Consider the following 26,338-nt stretch of genomic DNA (forward strand, 5'->3'; position numbering starts at 1 on the left):
GTGACAAAGTGAGACTCTGTCTCTAAAAAAAAAAACAAACCAAAAATCAAAAAAAAAATATATATATATGTTATCTGCAAAAGTCAAACTGCATCATGTGATATTTGAATAGTAATACCATTTTTACTTCTGCCTTCCCTTTTCCCATTCTGCCCATCTGGTTGGCTAATGGGGAGTGCTCCATCTTTTTTTTTTGAGACAGTGTCTCGCTTTGTCACCCCTGGTAGAATGCTGTGGTGTCACAGCTCACAGCAACCCCAAACTCCTGGGCTTAAGCGATTCTCTTGCCTCAGCCTCCCAAGTAGCTGGGACTACAGGCACCTGCCACAATACCAGCTATTTTTTAGAGACGAGGTCTCGCTCTGGCTCAGGCTGGTTCAACCTGTGAGCTCAGGCAACCCACCCACCTCGGTCTCCCAGTTGCTGGGATTACAGGTGTGAGCCACCTCATCTGGCTGAGTGCTCCATCCTTTGACACGAGGTGTAGCTTTAAACCACATGTGGGTTCTCCACCTCCACCCCATCCTTAAATTTCATAACACCCCACTCATGCCACTTCCTCTGAAGCTATGTTTGCACCTGCTGGTGGAGAGGACTATTCTCTTTCCTCAGAAACCTCGCTGTGCAATACAAATTCTCACACCTCTTCCGTGTATAGTATCACTGTCAATATCACAACTAAAGGTTAGGTGCATGTGAACAAGCAAGATTCTTAGGACTGAAAATCACGACCTGGGGACAGTGTTATGAGAGTGAATACAGGTGGCTGCTAGTTTATCCAGCAAATCAAAATCCTATTTTCAGTGCTGATTCTTGGTTGGTTGCAGCCGTCATTGCTGTTTGGTGGGCCCAGGCTAGACGCGAACCCACCAGCTCAGGTGTATGTGGCTGGCACTTTAACCGCTTAAGCCACAGGCGCAGAGCCTTCAGTGCTGATTCTTAAGAGGAAATGCATGGGGCAGCGCCTGTGGCTCAGTCGGTAGGGCACTGGCCCCCGTGGAACTACAACAACAACAAAATAGGCGGGTGTTGTGGTGGCGCCTCTAGTCCCAGCTACTTGGGAGGCTGAGGTAAGAGAATTGCTTAAGCCCAGGAGTTGGAGATTGCTGTGAGCTGTGTGATGCCACAGCACTCTACTGAGGGCCATAAAGTGAGACTGTCTCTACAAAAAAAAGGAAATGCATGAGGGATAATATTTGAAGATTATGTCACTGAGTCCTGTAAGGAGAAAAAGGACATCAACATATTCTTTTTTTGGAAATCAGTTATGTATTACTATGCGTGCATAATTAAGGAAAATGCAGGTACATGCCATGGGTCCTGCTAGGCACATGAGAGAAACATGCAGAAATATAACACAGAAAATTTAATTCATAGTGATGCATGTCTGATTTCACAAAAGATTTTTCCAGATGCTTCATCTGTAAGAACCCATTAGTGCATTACTATTGTCTGTTATGAAGTACTCAGGTGGAATAAAACAACACTGGTAGAGTGGCCAGACGTGGTGGCTCATACCTGTAATCCTAGCACTCTGGGAAGCTGAGGCAAGAGAATCACTGGAGCCCAAGGAGTTTTTTTTTTGGTTCTAGTTGTCATTGTTGTTTGGCAGGTCCAGGCTGGATTCAAACCTGCCAGCTCCGGTGTATGTGGCTGGCACCCTAGCCACTGAGCTACAGGTGCCAAGCCATGGAGCCCAAGAGTTTGAGATTGCTGTGAGCTATGACACCACAGCACTCTACCAAGGGTGACAAAGTAAGACTCTGTCTCAAAAAAAAAAAAAAAAAGGCTTGGCTCCTGTGGCTCAAGCGGCTAATGCTCCAGCCACATACACCTGAGCTGGCGGGGTCAAATCCAGCCTGGGCCTGCCAAACAATGACAGCTGCAACAAAAAATAGCCAGGCGTTGTGGTGGGCACCTGTAGTCCCAGCTACTTGGGAGGCAGAGGCAGGAGAATTGCTTGAGCCCTGGAGTTGGAGGTTGCTGTGAGCTGTGACACCACAGCATTCTATCCAGGGCAACAGCTTGAGGCTCTGTCTCAAAAAGAAAAAAAAAAAAAAAAAACACTGGTAGAAAGACTCTGATTTATTTATAGCTATGAAAAAATATTAATCTTCATTAGTTAAAACTCAAAATTATGGTGCATCCTGAATAAGAGATGCAAATTATAGTGCCAAGAGGTAAATGTGAATCCTCCTGAAGAACATGCTCTACTGGTAGTTTTGATAAAACTGTCTATTTGGATCTAACTTTTCTCTCTTTAACTTCTAAAAAGACTTCCTTGTATCAGAGTTTGGTACACACCACCTAGTACCATCCAATGGAGGTGACCACCAGTATCCCTGCATTGTTTCTACAAACTTCATTGGTCCTTTCATCACTCTCTTTCCATGTGATTCTCAGTGTCCAAAGCTTGTGGCCTGTTCTTTATCTCTGATTTGGTGGAACATTTGGTTCATAAAACCCGCCACGTTTCTCAAGAAGCATGTGTTGAATGGTCTATGCATGATGACCATTATACAACATTCACTACTCATTGCCATCCTGTATAAATCAGACAATATCAACCTCAAAGGAAAAAGGTATGATGACTCACATCTGTAAAACCCAGAGAGCTGGGAGACCAGATTGGAAGAATTGCTAGAATCCAAAGTTTGAAACTAGCCTGGGGAATGTAGTGAGACTGTTACTTTCACAAACAAATTAAGAAAAATCAGGTGGGCCAACTATGGTGTACTATAGTCCCAGCTGAGAGGTAGAGGAGCCAGGATAGCTGGAGCCCAGGAATTAAGAGGGTGCACTGGGCTGTGGTCACACCAGTGCACTTCACCCTGGATTACAGTCTCCATAAAAATAGAAAAAAAAATCCCCAAACCATTAATCTCCAAAATTAGTGTCCTTTCTCTTCTAAGACGTAAGATAGAAATGATTCTCAGTGATCAATTGAAAGCTGTCATTCTACCCATTCTTTCCTACATACCACAGTAAAAGGTTGGTAAAAAAAAATGCGTGTGAAGAGATTTCAAGGATCAGGTTGAAAGTCATAAGTAAAGCAGTCTTTTTTTTTTTGAGACAGTCTCAAGCTGATGCCCTGGGTAGAGTGTGGCATCACAGCTCACAGCAACCTCGAACTCCTGGGCTAAAGCAATTCTCTTGCCTCAGCCTCCCAAGTAGTTAGGACTACAGGTGCCTGCCACAGTGCCCAGCTATTTTTTGGTTGTAGTTGTTTGGCAGGCCTGGGCTGGATTCGAAACCACCAGGTCTGATGCATGTGGTTGGTGCCTTAGCTGCTTAAGCTATAGGCACTGTGCCTAAAGCAGCCTTTTGAAAGAACCTCAAATAATGAAACATTGTATAACATAAATATAATTGACCATGTCCATATGTCCTGTCCAGTTTGATATGTACCAAGTCATGAGGGGCAATGTATTTTGATTTATACTTGCTCTCCACCAGTATCATCAGACATTAAATACTGGTAAAATAGAGATTGATATCTTTCCTGTGCAAACACTCTGACATTCCAGAGGACTGGTCCTTGGGTATTAGTCACATAACAAACATTTCATTTGGGTGGTTTCATTGAAGATGTACCTTTAGTTGTGTAATGAGTGGTCAGGCCTGGATAAAGCCTCAGTCACACACATTGTATTTATTTGATTTCTCTTTAGCATAGACTCTCTGATGCTGATTAATGATGGAACTCATAATGAAGAGTTGGCACCCTCAAGGAATTTGCAGTCTCCACAAATGAATTCTCCGATGCTGTGCAAGGCATGAAATATGACTAAAGACATTAATACATACATTACATTTGTAAGGATTCTCTCACACATGGATTCTTAGATGACTTTTAAGGTATAACTTTAAACCGAAGGCCTTGCCACACTCATTACATTTGTATGGTTTCTCTCCAGTGTGAATTCTCTGATGAGTTTTAAAGGCTGACTGTTGACAGAAGACCTTGCCACATTCATTACATTTGTAAGGTTTCTCTCCAGTATGAATTCTGTGATGAGTTTTAAGGGTCGATTGTTGACAGAAGACCTTGCCACACTCATTACATTTGTAAGGTTTCTCTCCAGTATGAATTCGCTGGTGACGTGTAAGGGATGTTTTTTCTCTGAAGGCCTTGTTACATTCATTACATTTGTAAGGTTTCTCTCCTGTATGGATTTTATGATGATTTTTAAGGTGTGATTTATGACGGAAAGCCTTGCCACATTCATTACATTTGTAAGGTTTCTCTCCAGAATGTATTTTCTGATGAACGGTAAGGCCTACCTTCTGTCTGAAGGCCTTGCCACATTCATTACACTTGTAAGGTTTCTCTCCCAAATGGATTGTGTAATGATTTTTAAGATTTGATTTGTGACGGAAGACTTTGCCACACTCACTACAATTGTAAGGTTTCTCTCCAGTATGTGTTTTCTGATGAACCCTAAGGGATACTCTCTGACTGAAAACCTTGTCACATTCATTACATTTGTAAGGTTTCTCTCCAGTATGAATTCTCAGATGCACTGTTAGGGATAATTTGTGCTGGAAAACCTTCCCACAATCATCACATTTATAGGGTTCATCCGCATTACGGATAACCTGATGTATAGGAATCCTTGAAGACCAACTAAATTTTTTGCCACCTTCATAACATTTGCAAGGTTTCTCTCCAAAATGAGTTTTGTGATGATTTTTAATGTTTGATTTGTAACAGAAGACCTTGCCCCACTCATTGCATTTGTACGTTTTCTGTGCAGTATGAACATTTGCATGTTTTATAAGGTGTGAACTGTAAATAAAGGCCTTGCCACACTCCTTACATTTGTATGGTTTCTCTCTAGTGTGAAGCCTACGATGCCTTGCTAAGTGTGCATTTTGCCTGAAAACTTTGCTACACACCTCACATTTGTAAGGTTTATTTGCATTATGGATTACCTGATGTTCATAAAGCCTTGAAAGAAGACTACATGCTCTGCCATACTCGTCACATTTGCCAGGTTTCTCCCCAGAGTGAATTCTCTGATGTTGGAATAGGTGTGCATTTTGCCTGAAAACTTTCCCACACTCATTACATCTATGAGGTTTCTTCCCAGTATGGATTCTCCAATGTTGTACCAAGTCTGAATTGTGCCTGAAGGTCTTGCTACACTCTTCACATTTCGCAGGCTTCTTTCCAGTATGAATTTCCCCATGGTCAGAAGGGCTTGAAGACACACTAGAGGCTTTGCCACACTCATTATGCTCTTCCCTAATGTGTACGTTCAGTTCTTGTGTGACTGTTGGAGAATGGGCAAAATCATTCTGATTTTTATTAAGCATGTGGGTTTTGAGCTTGGAAGGAATGTGTTCAACTGGAGAAAATGAGGTAATATGGTTGAGAGAGTTTTCAACTTCATTCCATTCATCAGTTTTCCCTTCATCTTGAAATAATGGCTGTTCAGGCAGATGGGAATAAAAGGTTAATCCAAGTTGATTTTTAGTAGGTTTGTATCTTGCTTCCATTCCCAATACACAGCTCCTCCCTAGGAAAGTAAGAAAAGAGGGACACATTAACATATGGATCTGGCATTCCAAGACTCTGAAAATAAGATCTGCCCCACTTGATGGGAACATTGAGTGGAACATCAGTATACTCTGCATGGCAAACTGGCAATGCGGAAAACATGAAGAGGTGAGGGTCATACACTGGCTTGGTTGGGGGGCTGAGGCAGCCAGAAGGATTACTGTTAAGTTTTAGAGAGATGATGAGCAGAGAAATACAACAGATGCTGAAAGGGATGAGCTTCTTAGGGAAAAATCAGACATATGAGGGAAGCCGCTTACACATTAGCAATAATACATGAAAATAGCCAGGGAAGACAGACACATCACCAGAACAGGAATGAGCAATCCTAGATCCTGTCTAATAGGGTGATGAGTAAAGGTCTCCTATGGCATAATTTGAGGGCAAAAAAGAGTGGTGGTTGTTGTATCAGTGCCAAAGCCTGAAGTTAAAATTACAAGGCCTATACACAGACAGGGAAGTATGCCCAAATAAGAGGAATCAAATGCAAGTCATGAAACAAAACCAAAAGGAATGCAGCCTTCAGAATAACTTGACAAACAATTAAAGAAACTGTCCTAATATGCTTAATGAGCTACAAGATGAGAGAGATACAGAACTAACTGAATGAAGGGAGTCAATACTTGAAAGAGGGGTGTATCAAACAGAAAAGAAACTGTTGAACAAAAGAAATTCTAGAACTACAATACAACAAATGCAGTAAAGATGCACTACCCACTGGGCACGGTGGCTCACACCTGTAATCCCAGCACTGTGGGAGGCTGAGGCAGGATTGCTTGAGCTCAGGAGTTCGAGACTCGCCTGAGTGACAGTGAGACCCCCCGACTCATAAAAAAATGGAAAAACCCAGCAGGGAGATGCGGTGAGTGCTGTAATCCCTGTGGCTTTGGAGGCTGAGGCAGCAGGACGCCCATAGTCTAATCTGGGGTAGCAGTGAGCAACGACGCCATTGCACTCTGCTCAGGGCATAGGGTAGAACTCCATCTTGACAACAAAAAAAACAAGGAAAAAGAAAAGGATGCACTGGTGGAGACTGTCAGAGGAAAGAATACGCATGTTCAAGGACAGATTATTCAAAATTATCACTTCTAAAAAGAAAAAAGAAGAAACAATAAAGAAAAGCAAAGAGACCCCTCTAGACTTTGGGGATACTGTTCTAAGAAACAACACACAAACTGTGGGAGTTTGATAAGAAGACACAGGACTGGAAATCACTTTTGGAGAAATAATGTCCAAAGTGACCCCAATTTGAGGAACGAACTGGATATACAAATTCTAGAATCTTCACTGTTTTAACTTAAAGCACACAAGGACACTTACAAAGAGATATAAACACATCATCAGAAGTGAGAGACAAAGGGACAATTTTATTTTTTGACAAAGGGACAATTTTAAAAGTAACAAGAAAATAGAGACCTGTCATACACAAAGGAAAGTATATAAGACCATGTACATTTTTTAGCAGAAACCTTACAACTAGAATGCAGATGATACAATCAAAGTGCTTAAAGAATAAAAACTCATCAAGTAAGAATACAATATTTTGTGAAACCCTCCTACAGAAATGTAAGAGAAATTTAAACTTTCCTACAGAAAGAGCTCAGAGCACTCATCAGCACTATAGACCTGGGGACAGAAATGGAAACGTGAGTCCTTCAGTGGCAAAGGAAAGGAACCTACACAGTAACTCTAACCCTTAAGAAAACATAAACTTTGCCACTCCAGTTTAATAAATGATCAAACATACAGATATCCTGTATTGTGCTTTTTACTTCTAATTCAACATTGAATCCTCTTCTAGCATCTGAAAGACACAATTACTAGTTAGACACTATATTTTAGATATGTATATATAAATATATGAATGGTAACACAAGTTATAGAGAAGTACCTCTGGGAGCAATAACAATGTGAGAATAGAGTTGAAAGGAGTATTTTTGACCAATAGCTAGTAACTTATTAACATTTAAAAGAGAATGTTATAAATTTATGATGTTGTATGTATCTGAAATAATAAGTGCAAAAAAATTGATGTAGGGCTGGATGCAGTGGCTCACACCTGTAATCCCAGCACTCTGGGAGGCCAAGGTAGGTGGATTCCCTGAGCTCAGGAATTTGAGACCAGCCTGAGCTACAGCAAGACACTCATCTCTAGGGCGGCGCCTGTGGCTCAGTGAGCAGGGCGCCGGCCCCATATACCGAGGGTGGCGGGTTCAAACCCAGCCCTGGCCAAACTGCAACAAAAAAATAGCCGGGCGTTGTGGCGGGCGCCTGTAGTCCCAGCCACTCGGGAGAATCGCCTAAGCCCAGGAGTTGGAGGTTGCTGTGAGCTGTGTGACACCACGGCACTCTACCAAGGGCAATAAAGTGAAACTCTGTCTCTACAAAAAAAAAAAAAAAAAGACACTCATCTCTAGAAATAGCCAGGCGCTGTGGTGGGTGCCTGTAGTCCCAGCTACTCAGGAGGCTGAGGCAAGAGAATCACTGGAGCCCAAGAGTGTGAGGTTGCTGTGAGCTACAACTCAATGACACTCTACCAAAGGCGGCAAAGTGAGACTCTGTCTCAAAAAAAAGATGGGGTGGCGCCCATAGCTCAGTGGGTAGAGTGCCAGCCACATACACTAAGGCTGGAGGGTTTGAATCTGGTCCAGGCCAGCTAAGGCAACAATGACAACTGCAATGGAAAAATAGCCAGGCATTGTGGCAGGCTCCTGTGGTCCCAGCTACTTGGGAGGCTGAGGCAAGAGAATCGTTTGAGCCCAAGAGCTGAAGGTTGCTGTGAGCTATGATGCCATAGCACTCTACCGAGGGTAACAAATGAAATTCAGTCTCAGAAAAAAAAAAAAAAAGATTTATTTTGAAGTGTCCATTGAATAATTTGCAGAATACACCTCCTGGTACACAGAACAATTTTTCTCACAATTTAAAAAAACTGAGATAATTCTAATGATTCATTCTTATCATAATGGAAGAAAAGGAGACGCTTGCAGAAGCAAAACAAAAACATTAACAAATGTGTACAAATGAATCATCACATTTATATTAAGAAAACCAATACTTTAAAGGGGAATAAAAAGACATCTTGATAAAAAGTAAAAAGGAAAACATAATATACCAAAATTTACAAAATGCAGCAAAAATATTGATACCAAAGATACTGACAGCTATTTTAGCATACATGAAAAATAAACAACATTCGCATATAAGCAACCTAACTTTTTTTTTTTTTTTTTGGTTTTTGGCCGGGGCTGGGTTTGAACCCGCCCCCTCTGGCATATCGGACCGGCGCCCTACTCCTTGAGCCACAGGCGCCGCCCAAGCAACCTAACTTTTAACTTCAGCAAGGTACAAGAACAAACTAACTATGATGATAGCAGAAAGAGGAATACAGATTAGAAGAGAAACAAACTAGAGAATGGAAAAATACTAGAGAAAGTCACCAAAGTAACAGAATTTACCCTGAATGATTAGAAAATCGACAACTCCTTGCTCACATAAAATAAAAAATAAAAAAACCCATAAGACAGAAATGGCTAAAATTAGAAACACAAAAATAAACTATTACACTTGATTCCATATGAATGAAAAGAGAAGCAGGAGAATGAGATTGAACAATCATTTGACAATAAAATTGATAACCAAGAAGCCACATACCAACAGAAGAAATGTACCACTTACCAAGACTTAGGCAAGAAGAAGGAGAAAATCTGAATCCACCAGTCAAAAGAGAGTGTCAATACCTCCCATTAGACAAGAGTCAGAATGAAATGTTTCTTAAGCCAAAGTCTACCATGTATTGAAAAAATTAACACAGGCGGGGTGCGATAGCTCACACCTGTCATCTCAGCATATATAAGGGCAAGTGGATTTTTGGATCTCAGGAGTTTGAGTCCAGCCTGAGCAACAGTGAGACACCATCTCTACTAAAAATAGAAAACTTAGCTGGGGGTTATGACAGATGCCTAGGTTCCAGCTGCTGGGGAGGCTGAGGCAAGGGGATCTCCTGGGCTCAGGGGGTTGAGTTTGCTGTGAGCTATGACAGAGCCACTCTATCCAAGGCAACAGAGTGTTACAATGTCTCAAAAAGTAAATAAATAATACAACAAATTGACACAAATACTCTTAAGCTCTTTCTAAAATTAACAAGGGACTGGACACTTCCAAATTCAACCAGTAAGGCATGTGTAACCTTGACAGCAAGAACAGATAAAGTCCCTATAAGAAAACTATAAAGGCTGGGTGCGGTGGCTCACGCCTGTAATCCCAACACTTGGGAAGCAGAGGTGGGTGCATTGCCTGAACTCACATGTTCAAGACCAGCCTGAGCCAGAGCCAGACCCTGTCTCTAAAAAATAGCTGGGTGTTGTGGGGGGCACCTATAGTCCCAGTTAAATGGGAGGCTGAGGCAAGAGGATCATTTGAGCCCAAGAGTTTGAGGTTGCTGTGAGCTAAGATGCCATGGCATTCCACCACAGGTGACCAAGTGAGACTCTGTCTCAGAAAAAAAAAAAATGAAAGAAAGAAAGAAGGAAAACTATAGAGCAATAATCCTGATTAATCAAACTCAAAAATCCTGAACAAATTACTACCAGACAAAGTTTCAGCAGCATGCTGAAAATAATCACATATCATGACCAAATGGGAATGATTCCTAGAATGTAAGATGATTCATTACTATAATCCCAGCACTGTGGAAAGCCAAGGCGGGGGGATTGCTTGAGCTCAGGAGTTTGAGACTAGACTGTGGAAGAGTGAGACTCCATCTCTACTAAAAATGGAAAAATTATCTGGGTGTTGTGGTGGGCTCCTATAGTCTCCGCTACTTTGGAGCCTGAGACAAGAGAATAGCTTGAGACAGGATTGTCAGGTTGCTGTGAGCTAAGCCCATGTCACTGCACTCCAGCCTGGGCGACAGAGGAGACTATGACTCTAAAAAAAAGTTAAAGTAGCACATAAAAGATTTTGCAGTCTCCAGAGTTTTTATTTTATTTTATTATTATTATTTTTTTTTTGAGATAGAGTCTCAAGCTGTTGCCCTGGGTAGAGTGCCGTGGTGTTATAGCTCACAGCAACCTCAAACTCTTGGGCTTAGGAGAGTCTCTTGCCTCCTAAGTAGCTGGGACTACAGGCACCCACCCCAATGCCCGGCTATTTTTTCTTGTTGTTGCAGTTGTCCCTGTTGTTTTAGCGGGCCTGGGCACTGAGCCTCCAGCCTCGGTGTATGTGGCCGGTGCCCTCTCCAGAGATTTTAAAGAAACGCTTGCTGGCTAAAACCTCTGGGTTAAACAAAGACATCTTACAACATATATTAGTCAGTGGGCATTCTCTAATACAGCAGCTCCATGCACTCCAGATAGGAAACAAAGACAAAGAAAGGCATATGCAGTAGTACGAGACGATTAAATATAGAAAAAACAGCTTCATTTATAAAACATAACAATGTATAAGAGGAAAGTAGTGGTAGCTGAAACAAATGACAGTGGCCAGGAAGAACTCCCATCATTCCAGTGACCCATGCTCCTGACGTGAAACTGGGGATCCCATGCTGGACCTGCCTACCCTTGAGTTTTCCCCATGCTGAGAAATAAGCTCAGAAAAGCCAACCCAGCCGGGTGTGGTGGCTCACACCTGTAATCCTACCACTCTGGGAGGCTGAGGCAGGTGGGCTGCCTGAGCTCACAGGTTCTAGACCAGCGTGAGCCAGAGAGACCCCGTCTCTAAAAATAGCTGAGGCTGGGCGTGGTGGCTCACGCCTGTAGTCCCAGTACTGTGGGGAAGCAGGTGGATTGCCTGAGCTCAGAGGTTCGAGACCAGTATGAGCAGCAGTGAGCCAGAGTAAGACCCCGTCTCTACTAACATCAAAAACAGCCAGACGTTGTGGTGTAATCCCAGCTACTGGGGAGGCAATGGAAAGAGCATCGCCAGAGGAAGAAGAAAATGAACAACAAAAAAGAGTACTTCAAACAAAGAGGAATGAATAAGCAAGCTGAAATTAAAACTTAAAAAAATTTAAAAAATAATAAAAAAAATAAAAATAGCTGAGTGTTGTGGCGGGTACCTGTATTTCCAGCTACTGGGGAGGCTGAGGCAGGAGAATTGCTTAAGAGGCAGGAGAATCGCTTAAGCCCTCTACCCAGGGGACAGAGTGAGATTTTGTTGAAAAAAGAAAGAGTTGTGGCACCTGTGGCTCAAGGGAGTAGGGCACTGGCCCCTTGTGCCGGAGGTGGCAGGTTCAAACCCAGCACCAGTCAAAAACTGCATACAAAAAAGAAAGAGTTGGGCGGCGCCTGTGGATCAAAGGAGTAGGTGCTGGCCCCATATGCCAGAGGTGGCGGGTTCAAGCCCAGCTCTGGCCAAAAACTGCAATAAAAAAGAAGAAAGAGTTGAGGTTGCTGTGAGCTATAACGCCATGGCACTTACCAAGGGTGACAAAATGAGACTTTGTCTCAAAACAAACAAACAAACAAAAAAAAACCCAGCCAACCTAGTTCCCTCTTACACACCAAAAGATGTGGATAAAGCAGAATTGAAGGCCTGAGCTCAGAGGTTCGAGACCAGTATGAGCAGGAGAAGCACCTGCTTCCCCAGTGCTGGGACTACAGGCGTGAGCCACCACGCCCTATGGCTCACACCTGTAATCCTTGCACTGTGGGAGGCTGAAGCAGGTGGATTGCTTGAGCTCAGGAGTTTCAGACCAGCCTGAGCAAGAGAGACACCCCGTCTCTAGTAGAAACAGAAAAACTACCCAGGCGTTTGTGGTGGATGCCTATAGTCCCAACTTCACAGGAAACTGAGGTAAGAGGATCTGTTGAGCCCAAGAGTTTGAGGTTGCTGTGAACCCTGACTTGACACCACTCTACCCAGTGGACAAAGTGAAACTGTTCCAAAAGAAAACAAAACTGAAGAATGCCTCAAAGACTTTGTGAAATAAGAAGAAACACTGGCTCAAAGGAGTAAGGCACCAGCCCCATACATTGGAGGTGGTGGGTTCAAACCCAGCCCCTGCCAAAAAACTGAAAAAAAAAAAAAAAAATTGCTAAGAGAGTTCTCATGAACCCATGTGCAAAGTAAAAGAACTAGAGTGGGGACGGTGGAAAATGGCAAAATAAAAAAAAATAAAAATAAAAAAGAAACACACACTGGTCCCGTCCCAGGTTCCTCATAGAAACTCCTAGCAACTTGGAACTTCCTAGGTGACAAGAATGTAATGTATTCTACTGAGTCCACTTCTATACTGTCCTACATAAGGGTTGGTCACCAGAAAGATGAACCTATGATTAGAAAGCTGAAAATTTCAGGCACAAAAAACATCCTCCAGGAAGGGGAGAGGGCTGGAGGCTGAGTTAAGATCAATTATATCCATGTGATGACATCACCATAAAAATGCCTGCACTGGATGGCGCCTGTGGCTCAGTGGGTTGGGCGCTGGCCCCATAAATGGAGGATGGCAGGTTTGAACCTGGCCCCGGCCAGCTAAAACAGCAGTGACAACTGCAACAAAAAAACAGCCGGGTGTTGTGGCGGGCGCCTGTAGTCCCAGCTATTCAGGAGGCTGAGGCAAAAGAATCACCTAAGCCCAAGAGTTGGAGGTTGCTGTGATGCCATGTCTACCAAGGGTGACAAAGTGAGACTCTGTCTCAAAAAAAAGCCTGCACTGTGGGGTTAGGAGAACTTCCAAATGGAGGAACGTGGGGCACCCAGTGAAGCTTCAATGAGCCTTGCCCTGTGAGCCTCTTCATCTGGCTGTTCATCTGTATCCTCTCAAATATCCTTTATAGTAAACAACAGGCACAGAAAATCTGTTACTTAGGTCTGTGAATAAGCCTAGCAAATAATCACACCTGAGCAGGGCTTCAAGATCAGAAGGAGAGGTGACCTACTACTTGTGAGTGGAGTATGAAATGGGGAGCAGGCTTGGGGACACAGCCCTCAGTCTGTGGGATGTGACTGTAATTCCAGGTAGACAGGGTCACAAATGAAGTACAGGAAACCCTTTGATGGCCACCAAAAATTGGTAGGGAGAAACCTAACGCATTTTGCTGACCAGAAGAGAGACATTCTGTGTTGAATGGCAGGGGAAAACAGGAAAAACACTTTGGCTTTCTTTTATTTCAAACTGACTTGACCAGGCAGAGAGGGTTGCAGACAGCTCTGTGCTATTTCACAGGCCCATATGCAAACAAAGAGCAGCCAATGTTTTCCCACATTCTGATTAGGTCTTCCAAGTACAGGAAATGGGGTGGAACCTGAAGAGGTTAAGGCCTCAGGTCTATGGCAGCCTCAACTCTGACCTCCAAGGACAGAAAACTGAGCAGCAAATGGAATCAAATACAGAAGGACACACCATAGGAGAAAGAAACCCCTTGGAAATGGCCCTCCCTGTCTCACATACAGTCAGAGGACCAAAGAGTTCACAGAGGCCTTGTCCAATAAAATAATTTGCCTTGGTCTCTGTTTGAATTGCAGCACCACTAGAGGGCAAAAAATAAACTATTCCACATCTAGACAGCAGAGTGGTAAGCTGAGACAAAGATTCCAGCTAATTGGGCAGGGTGAGGTGGTTCATGTCTATAATCCCAGCACTCTGGGAGGCTGAGGTGGGTGCATTGCTTGAGCTCACTGAGTTTGAGACCAGACTGAGCAAAAGTAAGACCCCGTCTCTACTAAGTATAGACAATAAGAGGCCAGAGAATTGCTTGAGCCCAAGAGTTGGAGGTTGCTGTGAGCTGTGATGCTACAGCACTCTACCCATGGTGACAGCTTGAGACTCTGTCTCAAAAAAAAAAAAAGATTCCTGCTAATAGATTACAGTAGTTAACCTTCAACCACAGAATTCCCCATTTGCTGACTTTCCCACATACTGTGTAATAGGGTGGCTTCCACTGTGCCCAGCTGAGCTCTTACCTGAGTACACACCTTTGATCCATTCCTCCTTATTTGAATTTCTTGGTGTTTCCACTTTAGTCTCCACAGTCCAGGGCTCTTTCCCTTCCTCCAACATGGAGAGAACAGTCAGGTCAGGAAGCAAGAGTCCTGATTATAAAAACAAGGAATCAAGAAGTGCTGTGACTTTGCCAAAATCCAAGTCCTATGGTAAGGTAAGACACAGTACATTAAAAAAAAGGATGAAGAGGCTGGGCAAGGTGGCTCATACCTGTAATCCTAGTACTATGGGAGGCCAAGGTGGGTGGACTGCCTCAGCTCACAGGTTCAAGACCAGCCTAAGCAAGAGCAAGATCCCATATCTAAAAATACCCAGTTATTGTGGCAGGTGCCTATAGTCCCAGCTACTCGGGAGGCTGAGGATAGAGAATCGCTTGAGCCCAGGAGTTTGAGGTTGCTGTGAGCTATGACATCATGACACTCTACTGAGGGTGACAAAGTGAAACTCTGTCTCAAAAAAGAAAGAAAAGATGAAGGCTGTGCATCCCTAGCACAGTGGTTATGGTGCCAGCCATATACACCAAGGCTGGAGGGTTAGAACCCAGCCTGGGCCTGCTAACCAACAATGACAACTGCAACAAAAAAAATAGTTGAGCAGGTGCCTAGTAGTCCTAGCTACTTGGGAGGCTGAGGTAAGAAAATCAATTAAGCCCAAGAGTTTGAGGTTGCTGTGAGCTGTGACGCGATAGCACTCTACAGAGGGTGACACAATGAGACTCTGTCTCAAAAACAAAAAATAAAGGATGGCTCCTGTGGCTCAGTGAGTAGGGTGCCGGCCCCATATACCGAGGGTGGTTGGTTTGAACCAGGCCCTGGCCAAACTGCAACAACAACAACAACATAGCCGGGCGTTGTGGTGGGCACCTGCAGTCCCAGGTACTCAGGAGGCTGAGGCAAGAGAATCGCCTAAGCCCAAGAGGTAGAGGTTGCTGTGAGCTGTGACACCACAGCACTCTACCAAAGAGTGACAAAGTAAGACTCCGTCTCTACAAAATAAATAAATAAATAAAATAAAGTATGAAGAAAAACATTCATCCACAGATGGACGTCCTCTGATTATATGAAACTGCTACGCAAACATCAAGCTCTCTGCTGAGAACTATTTTTTATTTTTGGAAACAGTCTCAAGCTACTGCCCTGGGTAGAGTGCCTTGGTGTCATAGCTCACAGCAACCTCAAACTCACAGCAAGAGGCTCAAGCTATCCTCTTGCCTCAGTTTTTCTATTTTTAGTATAGATGGGGGTCTTGTTTTTGCTCAGGTTGGTCTTGAACTCCTGAGCTCAAGCAATCCACCTGCCTCGGCCTCTGAGAGTGCTAGGATTACAGATGTGAGCCACTGCACCTGGCCTTCTGCTGAGAACTATTGATTCAAAAGGATCAGATAAGAAAACAGGAAACTAGACTTTTAAAAGTTTGCCATAGGGTTCTGTGGATATATAAGCTGTTGGTACCACAAACTGCTGTGTCATGAAGAGGGAACAACAGCTGAAGAAAGGGAACACTTCAAGTCCAGAAAGCATATGGAGCTTTTCACTCTGAGTCGATAAGGCTTCTTCTGCGCCTTCTCCCACAAGGCGCAGAAGAGAAAATGCAATGACACACCAGACAGAGCCCGACTGTGAGAGCCACGTTATCCTCACCCAGGGAGACCAGGTTCCTGTAGTTCTCCAACATCACGGCCCTGTACAAAGCCCTCTGAGCAGGGTCCAGGCGCTGCCACTCCTCCTGAGAGAACTCTATGGCCACATCCCTGAATGTCAAGTGTCCCTAAAATGGAAAACATATTTCATTAATGAGACATAGGAGAAATCCTCTCTTCACACAAAATGAGGAAAGTGTTGTGACAACTAAATCAACTGAAGCTAGTTCTGAAAGATCCACATTAATATACTTGTGAGTTCATTATGTGTTTGACATGTATTATGCTTTTCCATAATAAGTTATAAAAACCTCTAAATTTTAATTCAATTTGTCAATGTGTGTTTAGGATATTGCATCCTCAATTATAAGTGAAATGTATTTGTAATTTCCCTTTATAATAATATATTTTTTCCAATTCTAATATCAGGTATATCCAGATAAAAGAAAAAGGTATACAATTTAGTAGTTTTTAGTATATCAATCAGTAGTTTTTAGTATATCATATAAACTTCATATATAATAGTATAAAAATGCATAGTATATATGTTACGAATGTTTTACAACCACTATCTAATCCCAGAACATTTTCATCAACCTTCCCCTAGCCCTATATCTATTAACAGTTATTCCCCAATCTCCCCCTGGCAAACTACCAACCTGCCACATGGAACACCATGATTAACTAGCCTAAGGCTTAGGTCTCTGTGAGTCAAGCTATTCTGATTACAGCTTAGACTTCATTGTTCATTACAGTAACAGTGTCTACTTTGCCTTTGGCAATTAAGTGCCATCATTTGGCTGTGATGCCTTCTATAATCCTGGAGCTGGTGGCTTGACAGGATGGTGGAATGGCCTCTTGAAGAGTCAGTTATAGCACTAGCTATTGGTAGCACCTTGCAGGGTTGGGGCAATGTCCTCCAGGTTGGGTAGTCTGAATCAATGTCTAATTGATTCAACTGATTTAATCAATGTCTAGACTGTTGTTTCTCCCATAACCAGAATTCATGAGTCCAGGAGTCAAAGGGCAGAAAAAAGTAGTGATCCATTAGCAAAATTTTTGCTTTTTGTTCCCATGTCCTTAGGCTTTACTTGTCTAGAGATTTCAGTTCCAGAGGTAAGAATAGTTCTACCAAGAGATACAATGATCCATTGACCTGGAAGGTAAGAGTGCTACCTCTTTACTTCGGGGTCCTTATGCCTGTGAATCAGCAGGCAAAGAAAGAGTGACTGTGCCGGCTAGGATGATGGATCCTGATTACCAGAGGAAAACTGGGCTCCTACCCACAGTGGAGGTAAGAAAGAGTATGTCTGGAATATAGGAGATTCCTTAGAATGTCTTTCAGGAATAAAGTCAATGGAAAACTACAACTCAATTCATGTAGGACTAGCAACATGCCAGATCCTTTAGGAATAAAGGCTTGGATCACCCCCACCAGGTAAAAAAAACATGGCCAGCTGAGGTGCTTGCTCAGGGCAAGGGGAATATGGAATGGTCAGTGGAAGAATGTAGTCATATATTAATACTACAACCAGGTAACGAATTTCAGAAATGAGGATTGTAGTGTTATGAGTATTTCTTCCTTACTTTATTATGAATATATCGGTATGTATATCAAACAAATATTTTTGTTTTCTTCCCACTCTTATCCCCTTATCATCTCACTTAAGATGTATTGGTAACAGTTAACTTTCTATCACAGCATTTAAGTTACAATCTATCAAAGGAGAAGAGAGAATATCACCTAAAGGCTTTACATCATCTTTGGGAGAAAGGGTTAGCTGGGCTTTAGTTGTACAAAATACAGTTGTATTATGTTAAGCAGAAGCATGACTTTGTTATTATCTTTTTTTTGGAGATTAAACATTGTTTAAAGAGATGTGTACAGGGGCCAGTTGGCAATGGGCAGACTGTGATGGTCTTTTTGATGTATCGACTTCACTGGGCTAAACTCCTCAGTTCCTCAAACATTCCTTGCTATGAGGGAATTTCTTGAGATATGCTTAAATTCATAATCAGTTGGCTCTAAGTAAGGGAGATTTTTCCTAGGTAACCTTGGTGGGACTTACTCAGTTGAAAGGCATTTAAGAGCAGAGCTGAGGTTTCTCTGAAGAACAAGAAATTCTGCCTGTGTTCAGCTGCTTCTGCCTGTGCCCCAGAGTTCTGCCCAGCCTTTCCCAATGGCCTGTGGTGGATCTTGGACGTGTCTAGCTGGCTCCCACAGTTGTGCACACCACTTCTTGTGATACCTCTATTAACATATGTCTCCTTCGGGTTATACTTCTCTGGTTGAACTCTGAGTAAATGAGCCTGGCTAAAATGATGTTTATAAAATGTTAACAATGATTATTGCTTAGGACTGAAATTGATTTTAGGTGACCTGCTTTACTTTCTTCTTTGTTCTTTTCTATGGCGTTCAAGTACTTTAAAAGGGCATTTTAAAATAAAAGCAATAGTTAAAAATAAAAATAAAAAATTCTAAATTAATGTGGATCTTATTTTTGTGGACATTAGAAGAAAAACCATAAGAAATTAGGGCAGCGCCTGTGGCTCAAAGGAGTAGGGCGCCAGCCCCATATGCCAGAGGTGGCAGGTTCAAACCCAGCCCTGGCCAAAAACTGCAAAAACAAAATAAATAAATAAATAAAATAAAATTTAAAAAAAGGAAGAAATTAAAACACACTTATATCTATTCTCTATAAATATACAAAATATTTAACATATCAAATATGATTCAGTGTCTCCCTGACTTAGAAAATAAGTACTGTTTTCATGATGACCATGTCCAAAGTGGCTCTTAAAAGGATCAGAATCTAAAAGCTGTAAGGATGACAGCAACAGCCAGGTCAGAAGCATTTAGACACTTCCTATATGTTTCACATTATACTGAGGGGTGTCTGTGATGTTGTGTGCTCTTTTCTTGCTTACCTGCAGTGTCAGATATCATGAAAAGTACGCAAGGACCTTTTTCTTCCAAACCAGCTCTCCTGTTTGTATATTTACTATGTGGGAAAGACAACTCTTCCTCTTTCAATGTGTGGAAGAAAAGAAAAAAGGATGGACGTCCTTGGTGTAGAACAATTTTAAGGCCATGGAATTATTATTATTATTATTCTTTTTTTGAGACAGAGTCTCAAGCTGTCACCCTGAGTAGAATGCTGTGGCATCATAGCTCATAGCAACCTCCAACTCTGGGGCTCAAGTGATTCTCTTGCCTCAGTTTTTCTATTTTTTTTTTTTTCTTTGAGACAGTCTCAAGCTGTCACCCTGAGTAGAGTGCTGTAGCATCACAGCACACAGCAACCTCAAATTCTTGGGCTTCAGCGATTCTCTTGCCTCAGGCTCCCAAGTAGCTGGAACTATAGGCACCCATCACAACACCCAGCTATTTTATGGTTGCAGCAGTCATTGTTGTTTGGCAGGCCTGGGGTGGATTCGAACCTGCCAGCTCTGGTATATGTGGCTGGCGCCCTAGCCACTGAGCTATAGGCGCTGAGCCCAGTTTTCCTATTTTTATTTATTTTATTTTATTTTTTTATTTTTTAGAGACAGAGTCTCACTTTGTTGCCCTGGGTAGAGAGCCATGGTGTCACAGCTCACAGCTCACACAACGCCCGACTTTTTTTTTCTGTTGTAGTTTGGACTGGGCTGGGTTGGAACCCACCACCTTCAGTATGTGGGGCCCATGCCCTATTCACTGAGCCATAGGTGTTGCCCAGTTTTTCTATTTTTAGTAGGGAATGGGGTCTTGGTTTTTTGGTTTTTTTTTGTAGAGACAGAGTCTCACTTTATGGCCCTCAGTAGAGTGCCATGGCATCACACAGCTCACAGCAACCTCCAACTCCTGGGCTTAAGCGATTCTCTTGCCTCAGCCTCCCGAGTAGCTGGGACTACAGGCGCCCGCCACAACGCCCAGCTATTTTTTGGTTGCAGTTCGGCTGGGGCCGGGTTTGAACCTGCCACCCTCGGTATATGGGGCCGGCGCCTTACCAACTGAGCCACAGGCGCCGCCCTGGGGTCTTGGTTTTGCTCAGGCTGGTCTCAAACCACTGAGCTCAAGCAATCCACCTTCCTTGGTCTCCCAGAGGGCTAGGATTACAGGCATGAGCCACTGCGCCCGGCCCAGCCATGGAATTATTAAAGATAAAACTGCATTGGTTACGAAACATAACATTTATGTAAATTGATGATGTGCTGACCCATGCCCATGTTCACATACCGCACATGTACACACTCACACATGTATACACATCTACACTTACACATGTCCACTGAAATAACAGCACATGTCTCTGTGCAAAGACAGCCCTCTGCTGCCCACTGGGCTAGGGGGTTTCAGGGACAAAAACTCCTACAGGAAGACCAAGCACAGAGTTTCTGGATGATTTTTTCAGACCTGTTCCCCTTCTGGTGAAGTAGCACCCCCTTTCCAGAATATACCAAGTTACCCTGGGACTTTCAAGTCCAGCTGGACTTTCAGAGAACTGGCAGTGCCCCTGAACAGTCCCTGCTGCCCTACAGCACTGACACCACAGGGTGACACCACTTTCCTAACCTGGAGCTGGGGGTAAAGCTTTTCCCAGGTCTGTGCCCAGTTGAACCTCTTCACAAGGTCATGTCACTGTGTCTCAGTGGAGATGACAAGAACTGAAGGAAAGCATGGGAGCAAACACGTCACTGAGAATGGCTCAGAGTCAGACAAAATCAGCAACTCCAATGCCCAGCACTGAGAAAGGAGAGAGACACAGAATAATCCACTGAGAGTATCACGGTACCTGAGTAAGAGCCATTCTGAACTCCTCTTCTTTCTTCTTTCTCCGGATCTGTAGGATAATATTTAGAAATAAACTTATCCTACATCAAGCACACAAAGTAAATTCAGTGTGAGTTTAAAATGACATGCTTTTCTTCCAGAGGCTTAAGACGCTTGGACCCCCCTGGGTTACTCACAGAGTTAGGCTCTTTGGAAAATCCCTTAGGCCTTTTCTCTGAAGCAGTACACCCCGTGAAGCCTGAGATCCAAGGGCATGCCGCCCTTCCTCAGAGATACGGGCCAGAGGGTTGACATATGTTAACAACATACTGTCAGAGGTCTATAGGTGCTCTGCCCTGAAGGAAGGTCACAGTCATTACTTCATACTGAGTAAACTGAGTGAATGCTTGAAGATTAACTCTGTTCCCCTATAGCTATTTTTGTCTTTGTGCCCTGCTCGGGAAAACTAGTCACTGTTTAGAGGAAGAGATTTACTACACAAGTGGTTACATTGATATGATAAATTTCCTTTCAAGTTCAAATTCAGCTAATAGATAATGGATTAGGTGTGTACGTGACTGGAAGAGTATAAAACTTAAACGTGGAATAAAGAACTTTGCTATATACCATCAAACGGTGTATAGTCTGTTTCTTGACTTAATAATTACAGGAGCGAGTTTACACCTACAGCAAAGCTGCTGCTCGTTCGCGTCTCGGTTCACGCAACAGGATCTGGGAGTCTTCCTTACCAAATATGAATCATTAAATGTCATCCTGAATGTCAAAAAAATATGGTATTCAATGCTGAGAATCAACACACCCCCTTTCTGTACCATAATCTCATGGAGAGGAAAGACTTCCCATGTATGCAGACAGTTCTCTCCTGTCCATAACACAAGGAAAATGCAGGGAAAAGACACTCCTACAGGATGATGAACTAGTGATTCTCTGAAGCCCTCATCAGACCTCATCCCCCTCCTGGTAACACCCAAACACATGTTGCAGCAGAGAAGAGCTGGGCTGCATTGAGCTCCCCTCCAGGGCATAGCCCCAATCCTGAGGAGATCACAGCCCTTCACCCCTCTGTGATCACAGGCTGAGCTCAGCCCTCAGCAGCAGAGGACACAAAGTCTTGGTGCTCAGTGCTGGATAGATTGTACTCACCTGATCACTGAAACCATTACTGAAGGTGGGTCTCAACATGATTTTGTGAATGAGAGGGGGACACAAGAGATGTATTTGAAAAAAGCCTCTGCACACTAATGTGACAAAGTGCTTGAGCAATACTCAGGACCCCTCCCGACTTCTGATTCTGCTCTCACCTTGGAGACTTGTTGTCACCAGTGTCCTGACAGTAAAAGGTGAGGGACCAACAAGAAATACACAGCTAAACCAGTATGGAATACCAGGGGGTGGGTGGGGGATTATAAAGTGGCTGAAATATTAAATAGGGGACAGAAGTCCCCAGGGAGAAGGTAACATCAGAATTAAGAGATAAGGGCTCGGCACCCATAGCTCAGTGGTTAGGGTGCTACCACATACACCAGGGCTGCGGGTTTGAACCTGGCCTGGGCCTGCTAAACAACAATGACAACTACAACAAAAAAATAGCTGGCCATTGTGGTGGGTGCCTGTAGTCCCAGCTACCTGGGAGGCTGAGGCAAGACAATCACTTAAGCCCAACAGTTTGAGGTTGCTGTGAGCTGTGATGCCACAGCACTCTACCGAGGGCAACATAGTAAGACTGTGTCTCAAAAAAAAAATAAAAAAATAAAAAAAAGAATTAAGAGATAAGGAAGGAAGGGTGTATGTTACCTGCAGCTGAGGGGCAGGAGAGTTCTAGAAAGACAGACATCCACCATTAAGGCCCTGAGGCAGGAACAACCTGAGGAAAATGAAGAAGCCCATGTGGCTGGAGCAGAGCCAGTGAGCAGGACACAAGCCCAGGAGGCCAGAGAGGTCCTGGGCGAGCAGAGCTGGGAGAGGCCAGGCCTGCACACTTACATCTCCTGTGTCTCAAGAGAACTTTCAAAAGAATGTATTTCCCCAGCTGTTGGTTTTTTTTTTTGGAGACAGAGTCTTACTTTGTTACCTTGGGTAGAGTGCTGTAGTGTCATAGCTCCCAGCAACCTCAAACTCTTGGGCTCAAGTGATTCCCTTGCCTCAGCCTCCTTAGTAGCTGGGACCACAGGCGTCTGCCACAATACCCGGCTATTTTTAGAGATGGGGTCTTGCTATGGCTGAGGCTGGATGGAGCTCATGAGCTCAGGCAATTGACACACCTCAGCCTCCCAGAATGCTCCCTACCTGTTTTAAATAAAACATATATTTTCTTATTTGTTTCATACAAGAGTTTGCTGAACAAATTGTTGAGTGGTCATGAGTTAACTTAGGTTTTCACACCCAAATGTTATTGACCACTCACAAGTTAATGCGTTAGCACCTGCATTAGCTATTGCAATTTTACACTTGATCTTAGCCAAAAGGCCGAGAAGCGATAGCTATTGCAATTTTAAAAACACAGGGTAATGTAGGATATTGTAAAAGCTTTCTTGATTGTGTCACCGGAATAATAACCTGTAACATAAGATTGCTTCTGGGTAAAACTACTAATCAACAATGTGTTGACTGGGGGGCAGTGGTTCAGAGTAATCCTTGCAGTCTGGGAGTCTGAAGCAAGTGGATTGCTTGAGCTTAGGAGTTTCAGATCAGCCTCAGCAAGAGTGAGACACCGTCTCTACTAAAAATACAAACAAACTAGCTGAGCATTGTGGTGGGTGCCTGTAGTCCCAGTACTTGGGAGGCTGAGGCAAGAGGACTGCTTGAGCCAACAGTTTGAGGTTGCTTGAGCTATGACCCCATGGCACTCTACCGAAGGTGACAAAGTGAGACTCTGTGGCAAAACAACAACAACAACAAACAGGGGAAACACTATGCCATGGCTTACTCATATTAATTATCCCACACAATCATTCAAGACTTACCTGGGCTCAGAGCCCTTGTATCTTCACTTCCTTGTGTTTCCCTCCCTCATTCTCCACAAACCTCTCATCCTCACCTTCTCTCCACTGTTCTTGCTTTTCTCTTCTCCTCTATGTTTCCCCCTGGGGTTCGCTCCTCATTTTGTGACCCTATCCTGCTCTTTCTCCCCTCCTTCCTTTTTTTTTTTTTTGTAGAGACAGAGTCTCACTTTACTGCCCTCAGTAGAGTGCCGTGGTGTCACACGGCTCACAGCAACCTCCAGCTCTCAGGCTTAAGCGATTCTCTTGCCTCAGTCTCCCGAGCAGCTGGGACTACAGGCGCCCGCCACAACGCCCGGCTATTTTTTTTGTTGTTGTTGCAGTTCGGCCGGGGCTGGGTTTGAACCCACCACCCTCGGTATATGGGGCCGGCGCCCTGCTCACTGAGCCACAGGCACCGCCCCCCTCCTTCCTTCTATCTCTTCTTTTAACTGCTCTGCTCCATTCTGGAAACGTGTGTAACCTTTTGCAGCTCTTTCTCCTCAACCTTTTGACTGCCCTAATGTCACTTGTCTTTTCCTCTTTCTTTCCCAACTCAGCTCCCCATCTCCTGTCACTATTTTCTCTTGTCACACCCTGTCTCTTCTCTCTCCCATTCAGCTTTGATTCCTTCTCTGCTGTCCTTGTCACCAGGTGCCCCTCCCGGGGTCCCAGCACCAGGCTGCTCTGTCTACCCTGACTCCCAGTCATTCCTTCCCTCCCAGGACTCTGTCTGAGGTGCCTCCCCCTTTGCTGGCCTCTCCCTGTGTTGCTGTCCTTCATCTGTCGGACCTGCTAGTTTTTCCTCTAAATTGCTTCAGGGACTTTTCTACCCCTGCTGGTGTCCTGCCTTCTGCTTTCCCTCTTCTGTCTCTTTGCAAATCCCTCCCAGGTCACTGTTCATGGGTCTCCCTCACTCTTCCTCTCTTAAGTCTTCCTATTTCCTCTCTCTTGCTCTCCATGTCCTGTTACTCCAGACATTCATAAGAAATGGGAATAACATGCTTACTTGAAGAGCTCACAAGAATTAGAGATGAAAGGACATTTGGTGTCAATAAGAAGCCCTGCTCTCTTCTCCTAATCCCCACTTAGATGAAGTGATGACTGAGAACGGTCCTACAGAGCTGATCCCGCTAAAGACAGTGGCAGGGTGGGTCTGAGGATGAGGACAGAGGTGGGGTCTGCAGAACTCCAGGACCACGCAGAGGACTCAGTTCCTCCGGGGCCCGGGCCGCAGGGCTGCCCTCCAGGGGCGACTCGGGAGAGGCCTGCGGCACGGAATGGCGCGAATCCCCCTCGCGGGTGAGGACTCTGGGGGCGCGGAGGAAGTGCAGGGGTCACTGAGGAGCTGTAGGGAGGGACACGGTGTCAAAAGTGGTGTCTCCCTGGCCCTGTGGCCGAAAGATCAGGAACAGGACCTGCCTCAGGGCGACTCACTCACAGGGAAGCGACCCTGGAATCTCACTGGCACAGGAACTCACGCGGGGCGGAAAGGGCCGTGTGGAGATTTGAGGTCTCTACGGCCCCTATCCCAGGTACAGAAGCCCTGGGACTGCAATGTGAAAAAGGGAAACTCACCAGCCTCCGGGTCGCCTTCTTTCCTCTCCAGCGGCTTCCGGGTCTGCGGGAACCTGTGGGCGGAGCAGAGGCCGCGGCGGGGCCGGGCCGGGCCCCGTGGTAGGCGGGGCCGGAGTAGGGGCGGGGCCTTCGCTTCCCCGGGGCCCATTTCATGGGTTTATGGGACAAAACCTACCATGAGGCTGGTGCAATTCAGGGGTCAGCGTCCACTGGTGATTAAATCAAGGAACGTTCCTTCAATTAAAATTATGTTCTGCAATTAGACTGAACACCTCAGGAATGTCTGTAGGAGAGGCAGTCAGTGGCTTAATTGTGTCTTTTCACGCTGTCGCCCAACAGAACACACAGAATATCCTTTTCCTTTGTATTCCCCGTTCACGCCTGAGGAAGGGCTTCAAGCCTGAGCTCGGTTTCAGAAAGTTTCCCAGGGACAATACCTGATAGGCATGGAGGGCTCAGGCCAAGGCAAGATGGTCACCAAGAGTTTTTTTGAAAAACGCCTCTCCTGAATATAGATGGGAATTACGCACGTGTTCTTCACACTAGTTATTCTCTTATACTCTTGAGATTATGTACCTTAAAAATAAAGTTTGTTTGGCCTCATAGTAGGCTCACATCAATATATTCTAAATGTATCATAAATCCATGTGAATGTAAGTTCATTATGAAGGTAATTAGAAAATTTGATTTTATTTAAAAATTGTCATATTCTTTTTTCTTTTATGAGTGAGTCCTACTCGGTCACCCTGACAGGTGGAGTGCCTGTCGTGTCATAGCAACTTCAAACTGTTGGGCTTAAGTGATCCTAAGGCTTTAGCCTCACAAGTAGCTGAAATTACAGGTGCCACCAAGATACCAGGCT

At 44.2% G+C, this 26,338-nt stretch overlaps 1 protein-coding gene across 4 annotated transcripts; it reads right to left on the reverse strand.

The window, feature by feature from the left end:
* On the reverse strand, positions 1-25,511 carry LOC128595861 (zinc finger protein 160-like). Of its 4 annotated transcripts, XM_053604939.1 has the most exons (7): positions 25,477-25,502; positions 22,715-22,784; positions 21,628-21,673; positions 20,922-20,965; positions 16,148-16,274; positions 14,468-14,596; positions 1-5,522 (listed from the first exon to the last, which is right to left on the reverse strand). In XM_053604939.1, the coding sequence occupies exons 4-7, from the start codon at positions 20,934-20,936 to the stop codon at positions 3,829-3,831; spliced, it is 1,965 nt and encodes a 654-aa protein (XP_053460914.1). In that variant the 5' UTR covers positions 20,937-20,965; positions 21,628-21,673; positions 22,715-22,784; positions 25,477-25,502; the 3' UTR covers positions 1-3,828. The 4 variants fall into 4 exon arrangements, with proteins under 4 accessions (XP_053460914.1, XP_053460913.1, XP_053460915.1 ...); XM_053604938.1 differs by lacking the exon at positions 22,715-22,784 and having other exon boundaries at positions 25,477-25,511; XM_053604940.1 differs by lacking the exons at positions 21,628-21,673; positions 22,715-22,784 and having other exon boundaries at positions 20,922-20,969; positions 25,477-25,511.
* Positions 25,512-26,338: the final 827 nt, after the last annotated feature.

The sequence above is a fragment of the Nycticebus coucang genome, chromosome 10 (assembly GCF_027406575.1).
Source record: "Nycticebus coucang isolate mNycCou1 chromosome 10, mNycCou1.pri, whole genome shotgun sequence".
Lineage (NCBI taxonomy): Eukaryota > Metazoa > Chordata > Mammalia > Primates > Lorisidae > Nycticebus > Nycticebus coucang.